This window comes from Syngnathus acus, chromosome 15 (genome assembly GCF_901709675.1).
Source record: "Syngnathus acus chromosome 15, fSynAcu1.2, whole genome shotgun sequence".
Lineage (NCBI taxonomy): Eukaryota > Metazoa > Chordata > Actinopteri > Syngnathiformes > Syngnathidae > Syngnathus > Syngnathus acus.
In genome coordinates this window covers 5,530,433-5,547,187 of record NC_051100.1, presented here as the reverse complement: position 1 = coordinate 5,547,187, position 16,755 = coordinate 5,530,433, and the positions used below count along the sequence as shown (strand labels likewise).

Here is a 16,755-nt window from a genome sequence, read left to right as displayed (position 1 = left end):
AGCACGCTAAGCAGTGACACCACCCTCTCTAGCGATAGCACCCTGTCCAGTGACAGCACGCTAAGCAGTGACACCACCCTCTCTAGCGTTAGCACCCTCTCTAGCGATAGCACCCTGTCCAGCGACAGCACGCTAAGCAGTGACACCACCCTCTCTAGCGATAGCACCCTGTCCAGCGACAGCACGCTAAGCAGTGACACCACCCTCTCTAGCGTTAGCACCCTCTCTAGCGATAGCACCCTGTCCAGCGACAGCACGCTAAGCAGCGACACCACCCTCTCTAGCGTTAGCACCCTCTCTAGCGATAGCACCCTGTCCAGCGACAGCACGCTAAGCAGTGACACCACCCTCTCTAGCGATACCACCCTGTCCAGCGACAGCACGCTAAGCAGTGACACCACCCTCTCTAGCGATAGCACCCTGTCCAGCGACAGCACGATAAGCAGTGACACCACATTCTCTAGCGTTAGCACTCTCTCTAGCGATAGCACCCTGTCCAGCGACAGCACGCTAAGCAGCGACACCACCCTCTCTAGCGTTAGCACCCTCTCTAGCGATAGCACCCTGTCCAGCGACAGCACGCAAAGCAGTGACACCACCCTCTCTAGCGATACCACCCTGTCCAGCGACAGCACGCTAAGCAGTGACACCACCCTCTCTAGCGATAGCACCCTGTCCAGCGACAGCACGCTAAGCAGTGACACCACATTCTCTAGCGTTAGCACTCTCTCTAGCGATAGCACCCTGTCCAGCGACAGCACGCTAAGCAGTGACACCACCCTCTCTAGCGTTAGCACCCTCTCTAGCGATAGCACCCTGTCCAGCGACAGCACGCTAAGCAGTGACACCACACTCTCTAGCGTTAGCACCCTCTCTAGCGATAGCACCCTGTCCAGCGACAGCACGCTAAGCAGTGACACCACCCTCTCTAGCGTTAGCACCCTGTCCAGCGACAGCACGCTAAGCAGTGACACCACCCTCTCTAGCGTTAGCACCCTCTCTAGTGATAGCACGCTAAGTAGTGACACCACATTCTCTAGCGTTAGCACTCTCTCTAGCGATAGCACCCTGTCCAGCGACAGCACGCTAAGCAGTGACACCACCCTCTCTAGCGTTAGCACCCTCTCTAGCGATAGCACCCTGTCCAGCGACAGCACGCTAAGCAGTGACACCACCCTCTCTAGCGTTAGCACCCTCTCTAGTGATAGCACGCTAAGTAGTGACACCACATTCTCTAGCGTTAGCACTCTCTCTAGCGATAGCACCCTGTCCAGCGACAGCATGCTAAGCAGTGACACCACCCTCTCTAGCGTTAGCACCCTCTCTAGCGATAGCACCCTGTCCAGCGACAGCACGCTAAGCAGTGACACCACACTCTCTAGCGTTAGCACCCTCTCTAGCGATAGCACCCTGTCCAGCGACAGCACGCTAAGCAGTGACACCACCCTCTCTAGCGTTAGCACCCTCTCTAGCGATAGCACCCTGGCCAGCGACAGCACGCTAAGCAGTGACACCACCCTCTCTAGCGTTAGCACCCTCTCTAGCGATAGCACCCTGTCCAGCGACAGCACGCTAAGCAGTGACACCACCCTCTCTAGCGATAGCACCCTGTCCAGCGACAGCACGCTAAGCAGTGACACCACCCTCTCTAGCGATAGCACCCTGTCCAGCGACAGCACGCTAAGCAGTGACACCACCCTGTCTAGCGTTAGCACCCTCTCTAGCGATAGCACCCTGTCCAGCGACAGCACGCTAAGCAGTGACACCACCCTCTCTAGCGTTAGCACCCTCTCTAGCGATAGCACCCTGTCCAGCGACAGCACGCTAAGCAGTGACACCACCCTCTCTAGCGATAGCACCCTGTCCAGCGACAGCACGCTAAGCAGTGACACCACCCTCTCTAGCGTTAGCACCCTCTCTAGTGATAGCACGCTAAGTAGTGACACCACATTCTCTAGCGTTAGCACTCTCTCTAGCGATAGCACCCTGTCCAGCGACAGCACGCTAAGCAGTGACACCACCCTCTCTAGCGTTAGCACCCTCTCTAGCGAGAGCACCCTGTCCAGCGACAGCACGCTAAGCAGTGACACCACACTCTCTAGCGTTAGCACCCTCTCTAGCGATAGCACCCTGTCCAGCGACAGCACGCTAAGCAGTGACACCACCCTCTCTAGCGTTAGCACCCTCTCTAGCGATAGCACCCTGGCCAGCGACAGCACGCTAAGCAGTGACACCACCCTCTCTAGCGTTAGCACCCTCTCTAGCGATAGCACCCTGTCCAGTGATAGCACGCTAAGCAGTGACACCACCCTCTCTAGTGATAGCACCCTGTCCAGCGACAGCACGCTAAGCAGTGACACCACCCTCTCTAGCGTTAGCACCCTCTCTAGCGATAGCACCCTGTCCAGCGACAGCACGCTAAGCAGTGACACCACCCTCTCTAGCGATAGCACCCTGTCCAGCGACAGCACGCTAAGTAGTGACACCACCCTCTCTAGCGTTAGCACCCTCTCTAGCGACAGCACGCTAAGCAGTGACACCACCCTCTCTAGCGATAGCACCCTGTCCAGCGACAGCACGCTAAGCAGTGACACCACCCTAAGCAGTGACACCACCCTCTCTAGCGTTAGCACCCTGTCTAGTGATAGCACGCTAAGCAGTGACAGCACCCTCTCTAGCGATAGCACCCTCTCTAGTGATAGCACCCTGTCCAGTGATAGCACGCTAAGTAGTGACACCACCCTCTCTAGCGATAGCACACTGTCCAGCGACAGCACGCTAAGCAGTGACAGCACCCTCTCCAGCGACAGCACCCTAAGCAGTGACAGCGCCGTCTCAAGCGATAGCACGCTTAACAGTGACAGCACCCTATCTAGCGATAGCACCCTCTCTAGCGATAGCACCCTGTCCAGCGACAGCACGCTAAGCAGTGACACCACCCTGTCTAGCGTTAGCACCCTCTCTACCGATAGCACCCTGTCCAGCGACAGCACGCTAAGCAGTGACACCACCCTCTCTAGCGATAGCACCCTCTCTAGCGATAGCACCCTCTCTAGCGATAGCACCCTGTCCAGCGATAGCACGCTAAGCAGTGACAGCACCCTCTCCAGTGTTAGCACCCTCTCTAGCGATAGCACCCTGTCCAGCGACAGCACGCTAAGCAGTGACACCACCCTCTCTAGCGATAGCACCCTCTCTAGCGATAGCACCCTGTCCAGCGACAGTACGCTAAGCAGTGACAGCACCGTCTCTAGCGATAGCACCCTGTCCAGTGATAGCACGCTAAGCAGTGACAGCACCCTCTCTAGCGATAGCACCCTCTCTAGCGATAGCACCCTGTCCAGCGACAGCACGCTAGGCAGTGACACCACCCTTTCTAGCGATAGCACCCTCTCTAGCGATAGCACGCTAAGCAGTGAGAGCACCCTCTCTAGTGTTAGCACCCTCTCTAGCGATAGCACCCTGTCCAGCGATAGCACGCTAAGCAGTGACACCACCCGTTCTAGCGATAGCACCCTGTCCAGCGACAGCACGTTAAGCGGTGACACCACCCTCTCTAGCGATAGCACCTTGTCTAGTGATAGCACGCTAAGCAGTGACAGCACCCTTTCTAGCGATAGCACCCTCTCTAGCGATAGCACCCTCTCTAGCGATAGCACCCTGTCCAGCGACAGCACGCTAAGCAGTGGCAGCACCCTCTCTAGCGAGAGCACCCTGTCCAGTGTTAGCACGCTAAGCGGTGACACCACCCTCACTAGCGATAGCACCTTGTCTAGTGATAGCACGCTAAGCAGTGACAGCACCCTCTCTAGCGATAGCACACTCTCTAGCGATAGCACCCTCTCTAGCGATAGCACCCTGTCCAGTGTTAGCACGCTAAGCGGTGACACCACCCTCTCTAGCGATAGCACCTTGTCTAGTGATAGCACGCTAAGCAGTGACAGCACCCTTTCTAGCGATAGCACCCTCTCTAGCGATAGCACCCTCTCTAGCGATAGCACCCTGTCCAGCGATAGCACGCTAAGCAGTGACACCACCTTCTCTAGCGATAGCACCCTGTCTAGTGATAGCACGCTAAGCAGTGACACCACCCTCTCTAGCGATAGCACCCTCTCTAGCGATAGCACCCTGTCCAGCGACAGCACGCTAAGCGGTGACACCACCCTCTCTAGCGATAGCACCTTGTCTAGTGATAGCACGCTAAGCAGTGACACCACCCTCTCTAGCGTTAGCACCCTCTCTAGTGATAGCACGCTAAGTAGTGACACCACATTCTCTAGCGTTAGCACTCTCTCTAGCGATAGCACCCTGTCCAGCGACAGCACGCTAAGCAGTGACACCACCCTCTCTAGCGTTAGCACCCTCTCTAGCGAGAGCACCCTGTCCAGCGACAGCACGCTAAGCAGTGACACCACACTCTCTAGCGTTAGCACCCTCTCTAGCGATAGCACCCTGTCCAGCGACAGCACGCTAAGCAGTGACACCACCCTCTCTAGCGTTAGCACCCTCTCTAGCGATAGCACCCTGGCCAGCGACAGCACGCTAAGCAGTGACACCACCCTCTCTAGCGTTAGCACCCTCTCTAGCGATAGCACCCTGTCCAGTGATAGCACGCTAAGCAGTGACACCACCCTCTCTAGTGATAGCACCCTGTCCAGCGACAGCACGCTAAGCAGTGACACCACCCTCTCTAGCGTTAGCACCCTCTCTAGCGATAGCACCTTGTCCAGCGACAGCACGCTAAGCAGTGACACCACCCTCTCTAGCGATAGCACCCTGTCCAGCGACAGCACGCTAAGTAGTGACACCACCCTCTCTAGCGTTAGCACCCTCTCTAGCGACAGCACGCTAAGCAGTGACACCACCCTCTCTAGCGATAGCACCCTGTCCAGCGACAGCACGCTAAGCAGTGACACCACCCTAAGCAGTGACACCACCTTCTCTAGCGATAGCACCCTGTCTAGTGATAGCACGCTAAGCAGTGACACCACCCTCTCTAGCGATAGCACCCTCTCTAGCGATAGCACCCTGTCCAGCGACAGCACGCTAAGCGGTGACACCACCCTCTCTAGCGATAGCACCTTGTCTAGTGATAGCACGCTAAGCAGTGACAGCACTCTCTCTAGCGATAGCACCCTGTCCAGTGATAGCACGCTAAGCAGTGACAGCACCCTTTCAAGCGATACCACCCTCTCTAGCGATAGCACCCTGTCCAGTGATAGCACGCTAAGCAGTGACACCACCCTCTCTAGCGATAGCACCCTGTCTAGCGATAGCACCTTGTCTAGTGATAGCACGCTAAGCAGTGACAGCACCATCTCTAGCGATAGCACCCTCTCTAGCGATAGCACCTTTTCTAGTGATAGCACGCTAAGCAGTGACAGCACCCTCTCTAGCGATAGCACCCTCTCTAGCGATAGCACCTTGTCCAGCGACAGCACCCTCTCTAGCGACAGCACCCTCTCTAGCGACAGCACCCTCTCTAGCGATAGCACCCTGTCCAGCGATAGCACGCTAAGCAGTGACAGCACCCTCTCCAGCGACAGCACCCTAAGCAGTGACAGCGCCGTCTCAAGCGATAGCACGCTAAGCAGTGACAGCACCCTATCTAGCGATAGCACACTCTCTAGCGATAGCACCCTCTCTAGCGATAGCACCCTGTCCAGTGATAGCACGCTAACCAGTGACACCACCCTCTCTAGCGATAGCACCCTGTCCAGCGACAGCACGCTAAGCAGTGACAGCACCCTCTCTAGTGATAGCACCCTGTCCAGTGATAGCACGCTAAGCAGTGACAGCACCCTCTCCAGCGATAGCACCCTGTCCAGCGATAGCACGCTAAGCAGTGACAGCACGCTTTCCAGCGATAGCACGCTAAGCAGTGAAAGCACCCTAACTAGTGATAGCACCCTCTCTAGCGATAGCACCCTCTCTAGCGATAGCACCCTGTCCAGCGATAGCACACTAAGCAGTGACAGCACCCTTTCAAGCGATAGCACCCTCTCTAGCGATAGCACCCTGTCCAGCGACAGCACGCTAAGCAGTGACAGCACCCTCTCAAGTGAAAGCACCCTGTCCAGCGATAGTACGCTAAGCAGTGACAGCACCCTCTCTAGCGATAGCACCCTGTCTAGCGACAGCACGCTAAGCAGTGACAGCACCCTCTCTAGCGATAGCACCCTGTCCAGTGATAGCACGCTAAGCAGTGACAGCACCCTTTCAAGCGATAGCACCCTCTCTAGCGATAGCACCCTGTCCAGCGACAGCACGCTAAGCAGTGACAGCACCCTCTCAAGTGATAGCACCCTGTCCAGCGATAGCACGCTAAGCAGTGACAGCACCCTCTCTAGTGATAGCACCCTCTCTAGCGATAGCACCCTGTCTAGCGATAGCACGCTAAGCAGTGACAGCACCCTCTCTAGCGATAGCACCCTCTCTAGCGATAGCACACTGTCCAGCGATAGCACCCTGTCCAGCGATAGCACGCTAAGCAGTGACAGCACCCTATCTAGCGATAGCACCCTCTCTAGCGATAGCACCCAGTCCAGCGACAGCACGCTAAGCAGTGACAGCACCCTCTCTAGCGATAACACCCTGTCCAGTGATAGCACGCTAAGCAGCGACAGCACCCTCTCTAGCGATAGCACTCTGTCCAGCGACAGCACGCTAAGCAGTGACAGCACCCTCTCTAGCGATAGCACCCTGTCCAGCGACAGCACGCTAAGTAGTGACAGCACCCTCTCAAGTGATAGCACCCTGTCCAGCGATAGCACGCTAAGCAGTGACAGCACCCTCTCAAGTGATAGCACCCTGTCCAGCGATAGCACGCTAAGCAGTGACAGCAGCCTCTCTAGTGATAGCACCCTCTCTAGCGATAGCACCCTCTCTAGCGATAGCACGCTAAGCAGTGACAGCACCTTCTCCAGCGACAGCACCCTAAGCAGTGACAGCGCCGTCTCAAGCGATAGCACGCTAAGCAGTGACAGCACCTTATCTAGCGATAGCACGCTAAGCAGTGACAGCACCCTATCTAGCGATAGCACCCTCTCTAGCGATAGCACCCAGTCCAGCGACAGCACGTTAAGCAGTGACAGCACCCTCTCTAGCGATAGCACCCTGTCCAGTGATAGCACGCGAAGCAGCGACAGCACCCTCTCTAGCGATAGCACTCTGTCCAGCGACAGCACGCTAAGCAGCGACAGCACCCTCTCTAGCGATAGCACTCTGTCCAGCGACAGCACGCTAAGCAGTGACAGCACCCTCTCTAGCGATAGCACCCTCTCTAGCGATAGCACGCTAAGCAGTGACAGCACCCTTTCAAGCGATAGCACCCTCTCTAGCGATAGCACCCTGTCCAGCGACAGCACGCTAAGCAGTGACAGCACCCTCTCTAGTGATAGCACCCTCTCTAGCGATAGCACCCTGTCTAGCGATAGCACGCTAAGCAGTGACAGCACCCTATCTAGCGATAGCACCCTCACTAGCGATAGCACCCTGTCTAGCGATAGCACGCTAAGCAGTGACAGCACCCTATCTAGTGATAGCACCCTCTCTAGCGATAGCACCCTGTCTAGCGATAGCACGCTAAGCAGTGACAGCACCCTATCTAGCGATAGCACCCTCACTAGCGATAGCACCCTCTCTAGCGATAGCACACTGTCCAGCGACAGCACGCTAAGCAGTGACAGCACCTTCTCCAGCGACAGCACCCTAAGCAGTGACAGCGCCGTCTCAAGCGATAGCACGCTAAGCAGTGACAGCACCTTATCTAGCGATAGCACCCTCTCTAGCGATAGCACCCTGTCCAGCGATAGCACGCTAAGCAGTGACAGCACCCTATCTAGCGATAGCACGCTAAGCAGTGACAGCACCCTCTCTAGCGATAGCACCCTCTCTAGCGATAGCACCCTCTCTAGCGATAGCACCCAGTCCAGCGACAGCACGTTAAGCAGTGACAGCACCCTCTCTAGCGATAGCACCCTGTCCAGTGATAGCACGCGAAGCAGCGACAGCACCCTCTCTAGCGATAGCACTCTGTCCAGCGACAGCACGCTAAGCAGCGACAGCACCCTCTCTAGCGATAGCACTCTGTCCAGCGACAGCACGCTAAGCAGTGACAGCACCCTCTCTAGCGATAGCACCCTCTCTAGCGATAGCACGCTAAGCAGTGACAGCACCCTTTCAAGCGATAGCACCCTCTCTAGCGATAGCACCCTGTCCAGCGACAGCACGCTAAGTAGTGACAGCAGCCTCTCAAGTGATAGCACCCTGTCCAGCGATAGCACGCTAAGCAGTGACAGCACCCTCTCTAGTGATAGCACCCTCTCTAGCGATAGCACCCTGTCTAGCGATAGCACGCTAAGCAGTGACAGCACCCTATCTAGCGATAGCACCCTCACTAGCGATAGCACCCTCTCTAGCGATAGCACACTGTCCAGCGACAGCACGCTAAGCAGTGACAGCACCTTCTCCAGCGACAGCACCCTAAGCAGTGACAGCGCCGTCTCAAGCGATAGCACGCTAAGCAGTGACAGCACCTTATCTAGCGATAGCACCCTCTCTAGCGATAGCACCCTGTCCAGCGATAGCACGCTAAGCAGTGACAGCACCCTATCTAGCGATAGCACCCTCTCTAGCGATAGCACCCAGTCCAGCGACAGCACGTTAAGCAGTGACAGCACCCTCTCTAGCGATAGCACCCTGTCCAGTGATAGCACGCGAAGCAGCGACAGCACCCTCTCTAGCGATAGCACTCTGTCCAGCGACAGCACCCTAAGCAGTGACAGCGCCGTCTCAAGCGATAGCACGCTAAGCAGTGACAGCACCTTATCTAGCGATAGCACCCTCTCTAGCGATAGCACCCTGTCCAGCGATAGCACGCTAAGCAGTGACAGCACCCTATCTAGCGATAGCACGCTAAGCAGTGACAGCACCCTCTCTAGCGATAGCACCCTCTCTAGCGATAGCACCCTCTCTAGCGATAGCACCCAGTCCAGCGACAGCACGTTAAGCAGTGACAGCACCCTCTCTAGCGATAGCACCCTGTCCAGTGATAGCACGCGAAGCAGCGACAGCACCCTCTCTAGCGATAGCACTCTGTCCAGCGACAGCACGCTAAGCAGCGACAGCACCCTCTCTAGCGATAGCACTCTGTCCAGCGACAGCACGCTAAGCAGTGACAGCACCCTCTCTAGCGATAGCACCCTCTCTAGCGATAGCACGCTAAGCAGTGACAGCACCCTTTCAAGCGATAGCACCCTCTCTAGCGATAGCACCCTGTCCAGCGACAGCACGCTAAGCAGCGACAGCACCCTCTCTAGCGATAGCACTCTGTCCAGCGACAGCACGCTAAGCAGTGACAGCACCCTCTCTAGCGATAGCACCCTCTCTAGCGATAGCACGCTAAGCAGTGACAGCACCCTTTCAAGCGATAGCACCCTCTCTAGCGATAGCACCCTGTCCAGCGACAGCACGCTAAGTAGTGACAGCACCCTCTCAAGTGATAGCACCCTGTCCAGCGATAGCACGCTAAGCAGTGACAGCACCCTCTCTAGTGATAGCACCCTCTCTAGCGATAGCACCCTGTCTAGCGATAGCACGCTAAGCAGTGACAGCACCCTCTCTAGCGATAGCACCCTCTCCAGCGATAGCACCCTCTCTAGCGATAGCACCCTGTCCAGTGATAGCACGCTAAGCAGTGACAGCACCCTTTCAAGCGATAGCACCCTCTCTAGCGATAGCACCCTGTCCAGCGACAGCACGCTAAGCAGTGACAGCACCCTCTCTAGCGATAGCACCCTGTCCAGTGATAGCACGCTAAGCAGTGACAGCACCCTCTCAAGTGATAGCACCCTGTCCAGCGATAGCACGCTAAGCAGTGACAGCACCCTCTCCAGCGATAGCACCCTCTCTAGCGATAGCACCCTGTCCAGTGATAGCACGCTAAGCAGTGACAGCACCCTTTCAAGCGATAGCACCCTCTCTAGCGATAGCACCCTGTCCAGCGACAGCACGCTAAGCAGTGACAGCGCCGTCTCAAGCGATAGCACGCTAAGCAGTGACAGCACCTTATCTAGCGATAGCACCCTGTCCAGCGATAGCACGCTAAGCAGTGACAGCACCCTATCTAGCGATAGCACCCTCTCTAGCGATAGCACCCAGTCCAGCGACAGCACGCTAAGCAGTGACAGCACCTTCTCTAGCGATAGCACCCTGTCCAGTGATAGCACGCTAAGCAGCGACAGCACCCTCTCTAGCGATAGCACTCTGTCCAGCGACAGCACGCTAAGCAGTGACAGCACCCTCTCTAGCGATAGCACCCTGTCCAGTGATAGCACGCTAAGCAGTGACAGCACCCTTTCAAGCGATAGCACCCTCTCTAGCGATAGCACCCTGTCCAGCGACAGCACGCTAAGTAGTGACAGCACCCTCTCAAGTGATAGCACCCTGTCCAGCGATAGCACGCTAAGCAGTGACAGCACCCTCTCTAGTGATAGCACCCTCTCTAGCGATAGCACCCTGTCTAGCGATAGCACGCTAAGCAGTGACAGCACCCTATCTAGCGATAGCACCCTCTCCAGCGATAGCACCCTCTCTAGCGATAGCACCCTGTCCAGCGACAGCACGCTAAGCAGTGACAGCACCCTCTCTAGCGATAGCACCCTGTCCAGTGATAGCACGCTAAGCAGTGACAGCACCCTTTCAAGCGATAGCACCCTCTCTAGCGATAGCACCCTGTCCAGCGACAGCACGCTAAGCAGTGACAGCACCCTTTCAAGCGATAGCACCCTCTCTAGCGATAGCACCCTGTCCAGTGACAGCACGCTAAGCAGTGACAGCACCCTCTCTAGCGATAGCACCCTGTCCAGTGATAGCACGCTAAGCAGTGACAGCACCCTTTCAAGCGATAGCACCCTCTCTAGCGATAGCACCCTGTCCAGTGACAGCACGCTAAGCAGTGACAGCACCCTCTCTAGCGATAGCACCCTGTCCAGTGATAGCACGCTAAGCAGTGACAGCACCCTTTCAAGCGATAGCACCCTCTCTAGCGATAGCACCCTGTCCAGCGACAGCACGCTAAGCAGTGACAGCACCCTTTCAAGCGATAGCACCCTCTCTAGCGATAGCACCCTGTCCAGTGACAGCACGCTAAGCAGTGACAGCACCCTCTCTAGCGATAGCACCCTGTCCAGTGATAGCACGCTAAGCAGTGACAGCACCCTTTCAAGCGATAGCACCCTCTCTAGCGATAGCACCCTGTCTAGCGATAGCACGCTAAGCAGTGACAGCACCCTATCTAGCGATAGCACCCTTTCAAGCGATAGCACCCTCTCTAGCGATAGCACCTTGTCCAGCGATAGCACGCTAAGCAGTGACAGCACTCTTTCCAGCGACAGCACGTTAAGCAGTGACAGCACCCTCTCTAGCGATAGCACCCTCTCTAGCGATAGCACCCTTTCCAGTGACAGCACCCTCTCTAGCGATAGCACCCTTTCCAGCGATAGCACCCTGTCCAGCGATAGCACGCTAAGCACTGACAGCCCAGGTTCTTCCGAAGTTGCAATCCGAAGATCAGCGGAGACAGCCGTGGCATCATCTACTATTGCTGCATCAACAGCAGCATCACTGGGGAGCTTAGCCGCAGCAGTGGCAGCTGCAGTATCAGGGGGCTTCGTACCAGCAGAAGAAGCTGCACAAGCATCGTCATTTGCTGCGGAACAGGCAGCCAATGCTGCATCTTCATTTTCTCTTGGCACAATAAATGCAGCTGCAGCAGCAGCAGCAGCAGATAATGCAGCAGACTCATCTGAAATTGCTGCAACCAGAGCGCATGAAGCAGCGCTTCAGGCGAACGAGGACTTGGTACCATTTGCACTACAACTCGCCGAAGCAGCAAAAAAAGCAGCAACCATAGCAAGAAGAGCTGCAATGACAACTGCCGTCGGAGCGAGCGATTTGTCTTCTGGACTCACTGCAGAAAATATGGCAACTCTAATAGATGATGCAAGAAAGGCAAACCAAGAGGCTGAGATGGCAGCGCAAGAACTACGAGCTATACTCAATTCAGCCGAGCTACCAGCAGATGTAGAGGCCAGCGTAAGACAAGCTATAGAGGAAGCTGCAAGCTCAACTTTGTTGGTGGAACAAACAGCGGCTGAAGCTCGACGTGCACTCGACACAGCCCAACAATCGACGGCATCAAATGACAGAAATATACAAGCTGAGTTAGCTAGTGAACTAGCTGTCCTGCAAATACAAAATGCAGCACAGGACGCAGTTGCGGCTGCACAGGCTGCGGAAACACCGTCGGACGCCGTCCAAGCGTCAAGAGAAGCCTCCCTGGCGGCAACAGCAGCGTCCCTCGCAGCTTCGGCGGCGACAGTTGTTGGGGCAAATACTGGAACGGATCTAAACGATCTCATCGACGGCGCCTTTGACAGTGCAGAGGCAGCAAATCGTGCGGCTATATTAGTTGCAAATGGAGAGGCAGAACCACTGGAGGCAAGAGATGCCGCAGCAAGAGCAGCAGACGCGGCAGAAGCGGTGGCCAACGCAGCAGAAGCAGCTGCGTCGTCTGGAAGTCTTGAAGCGGAAAGGTTCTCGCTCGAGGCGGCAAGGGTGTCCCTCGACGCGGCGACGGTGGCCAGACAAGTGGCGACGGCGAGCCCAGATACATTTTCCGACACCTCGGCAGAATTCGTGATGACATCCAGAAGGGCCGCAGAACTTTTCGGAAGTCAGTTGTCATCCATGCTGACACCTGAAATGTTTGAAGCAATTGCTGATGCGGAGCAAGTCGCCTTGCTGGCAGAAGCTACAGGCATCGTTGCAGGAGCCACAGAGACTTTTGAGGACGCGAGAAGCTTAGTAAGATCTGCGAGCACAACAACACGGACAGGGATAGACCTGATGCAAAACCTCATGAACAGAACAACGCTGAGCCTGGCACAAGACTCGTTAGTGGTCGGCTTCGTAGCTTCGGCTGCAGCTATAACCGCAACGAGCTCGGCGGCGGCGGGCGGAGCAGGGGCAGCGTCGGCAGCCGAAGATGCATTAACCGCCGCACGGGAAGCGGCCAGCTCTGCCACCTCACTGAGTAACAGTGAAGTTACCCTGAACTCGACAGTGAACGCCGGACTTGCGGCATCTCTCGCAGCCAATAACGCAGCCGATGCGGCCCTGGCCGTATCGCAAAATGGCTCCGACCTGGAAGTGCAGTTGGCTCGCCTGGCAATGGAGGCGGCTGAAATAGCGTCCAGGGCGACAAGAGCCGCACAAACTGTCGCCTCTGGTCAAGCAACGACGCAAACGATTACAGAAGCCAACCGAGAGGCCAGAGAAATCGACAATGAGTGGAGGATGTTTACAAGGAGGGTGCAAGACACGGTGACTGGTACTTCGCAGCCATGCACGGAGATTATTCTGGATCCGCTGGCCATCCTGTCTGTGGGGTCCACAGGGCAGGTGTGCACTGACTTAACCAAACAAGCGGCAGCGTTGGCTGTGTTAGTAACCGCGCCGGGCCGTCGCCTCAACACCGAGACGGACACCATGCGGGCTCTGGCGTCAGCGACGGCCTCGTCGGCAAATATCGCAGTGCGAACGGCAGACGCGTCGTTGGCCAAGGCTGCGTTTTTTATAAACGGCGCCAACGTACAGACGCTCTCATTCACCACCATGATCGCCGCTGTTGTGTTCACATTGCTTTTGTGAAGCGTGTTTTAAAATGAGAAAGCCATCTATTTATGTTTGTGATCAAATGTATGTCTCATATATGCGCCTTATCATTTATTCAGTAACGCTGCTTATATATAAATGTACTTATCTGTTGTTATGAAAAGTCAGTGTAAACAAAACAGTGAAGCGCACGAGTTGCGCTTCAACTTCCGCCGTGTTACACTACAGAGTGTTTTGCAATTGTGCATAAGATAAAAATTTAACTAAATAAGTTCGACTCTTCCACTTATATACGACCGTGAAGCTTCTTAAAGGATTATATGTGTTTGTAAATACTGCACTTTACTTGAAAATTGCCCCGTACATTCTTGTCTTGTGTTTTTGGAGACACCAGTTGTCTTCATATAAGAAGTCGCTCTCTTTTCAAAACAGCTCCTGAATAACATCCATTCATTATTTGAAACGCTTAGTCCCCACGGGGGTCGCGGGTGTGCTGGAGCCTATCCCAGCAGTCATCAGGCAGTAGGCGGGGGACACCCTGAACTGGTTGCCAGCCAATCGCAGGGCACACAGAGACAAACAGCTATTCGCACTCGCACTCACACCAAGGGACAATTTTGGAGTGCTCAATTGGCCTAAAAAGCATGTTTCTGGGATGTGGGAGGAAACCGGAGTGCCCGGAGAAGACCCAAACGGGCTCGGGGAGAACATGCAAACTCCACACAGGGAGGGCCGGAGGTGGAATCGAACCCGCACCCTCCTAACTGTGAGGCGGATGTGCTAACAACCTAAATTATTGTGTACTTTGTACTCTATTGCCAGTTTCAAATTTAACAATGTTTTTAAGTATTTAAACAAATGAAAAGTGGATTAGTTGGTTTTATGTATATGACTGAGTTAATGATTATTAAACCTATTTCTGGACCTAAAACAAAATGGGGTGTTTGTTTTCTACGGTATGTTTGCCGCAACTCTGAAAAGTGCGACAGCCCCAACTAGTAATTTAGAAATAAATTGAATGGTTTTCATTTCAACTGAATATAAGCAAAGATGAAAATAAACCATTTCAAAGTCAAAGTCTGCTTTATTGTCAATTTCTTCACGTGCCAAGACACACAAAGAAATCGAAATTACGTTCCCACTATCCCACGGTGACAAGACATAGTACACAATATACATACAAGTAAACAACACAAAAAAATAAAAACAAGAAGGCACAAACAATGAATAAACAAGAGTGACTTTACAACGAAAAGTGTGAAAACATTTATTTTTATTAGTTTGATTGGAGTCCCTGCTTTGATATAATATTAATGTCACGACCCGTCTTCATTTATTTCCGTGTGTCTATGTTGCCATGGTTTCTGTCTGCGTCTCTGTGTACTCGCCCCTCCCCTCCTGTGTCTACTCACAAGCTATGTACTAACCACAGTCACCTGCCTCTTGTTACCTGTCACGTATTTAAGTCCTGTCTGCATGTTACTCACTTCTTTGTCAGATTGTTCACGTGTCTGTTTTAGACGCATCTCCTGTTTCTGTTAGTTTCGGTTCGGTTCCTAGCTGCGAGTTGGTCTGTCTGTTCCCTTCATCCTCCCTTCTGTCTGGAGGTATGATAATCCTAGGCAAACATATTGCAGTATCACGGCATTAAAATTGCAGCACTAAAACGTCCTTTTAAATAGTCAAATTTTTTTTATCCATTTGTTTTAAAACCAGAATATCTAGATTGCATGTTAAGAACTGAGTAACTTGTTAAATTGAAGAAAAGAAAGAAGGAAAAAAAAAAACAATCCTTAACATTCTTCTTCTTAGCAAGTCACAATGTCCGATTACCGGTGAGCTATTTCTAGAACATGCCCATGTATACATACTCTTATTATTGTCGTTGTTAAGGACACACCATTACTTTCCAGAAAGTAGAAGAACAAAGTTAATTGGACGTAATTAACTTCAGAGGCCGCTCCTTCACTCAACTCTGAAAGCAGCCCCTCATATTATTGCTTAGACATCACCTCAAAATAAATACGAAAATAAAATAAAAAAGAATATATATACAGCCAGTATTAACGATTATTGAAACCAATGCATTAAAACCATGTTAAACTGGCAACCAGCCCATAACAATGTCACCTTGACTTGGTCCAGCATGGGTGTGTGTGGGAGAGTGTGGGTGTGGTGGCTGTTCAATTGCATTCAATAGATTCAAATTCTATTCTGCACCTGTTCTGGTTCTATTATGTGCCAATCCCTAGGCACACACCTGAGAAAACCAGCAACAGACAAGAAATCCACGTGAAGAATGTTTTTTGTCTAGACCAGAGGCGTAGCCAAGCCGGGGCGAGCCGGGGCGGCGCCCCGGTTAGGACTCCCTGCGCCCCGGTTGAAAAGAAAGAAAAAAAAAAAAAAAAAGAAAAGAAATCGAGCTTTTTCGATTCTTCATTTTCATGCAGTTTTTTTCTTTCGGTCTTGCGCGAATGTGCTTGCGCTATTCTATGTGCGCGATGTTATCCATTCACCGTTTGCCTCCCGGACGTTGTTTTAGCGATCAGCGAACGGCGTGGGTGATGTTCGATTTTTTTTCCTGTGGGCGTGCGCCCCTACTGGAAAAATTCCTGGCTACGCCTCTGGTCTAGACGCTTTGTGTGACTCTGCGGATTGAGATTTTATTCTCAAAATAGAAAAAAAAAAAAAAAAAACTGACACAAAACAATCATAATAAAATCTCCTTAAGAATAAGTTTCTTGGGTGTTTAATGAAGTTAGAGTGAACTGGATGAGCCAGATTGTCCAAGAACTCCCTGACTGTTGTTTTACTGAAGGCCGTCGCCCTTCCATGGGATTAAAAAAGTCAAAAACTCATTCCAGAGTTAATCTCATTGACCTATTTTTGTTTCTCTCTTTAATATATTTTGACATATTAGCTGTTTGGACAATGAATGAGTGAATGAATATTTAAATGGAAGGTGACAGCACTTACTTTGCTGGTTGGCCACTTGTTTCACGTGTTTGCAAGCACTTCTTCTATCTCAGATGAAAATATTCTTTAGTCAGCAACTGTGCCCCAGGGGTACTGATTTGA

General features: G+C 53.2%; 1 protein-coding gene across 1 annotated transcript; it reads left to right on the top strand.

Annotated features, from left to right (window-relative positions):
- Positions 1-10,302: 10,302 nt before the first annotated feature.
- On the top strand, positions 10,303-13,945 carry LOC119134643 (major cell-surface adhesin PAc-like). Its single transcript, XM_037271478.1, has 2 exons — positions 10,303-10,427; positions 11,418-13,945. The coding sequence occupies exon 2, from the start codon at positions 11,929-11,931 to the stop codon at positions 13,711-13,713; it is 1,785 nt and encodes a 594-aa protein (XP_037127373.1). The 5' UTR covers positions 10,303-10,427; positions 11,418-11,928; the 3' UTR covers positions 13,714-13,945.
- The last annotated feature ends 2,810 nt before the right edge of the window (positions 13,946-16,755 follow it).

Coding starts and splice junctions, on each gene's coding strand:
- LOC119134643 (XM_037271478.1), top strand. CDS start 11,929: ATGACAACTGCCGTCGGAGCGAGCGATTTGTCTTCTGGACTCACTGCA.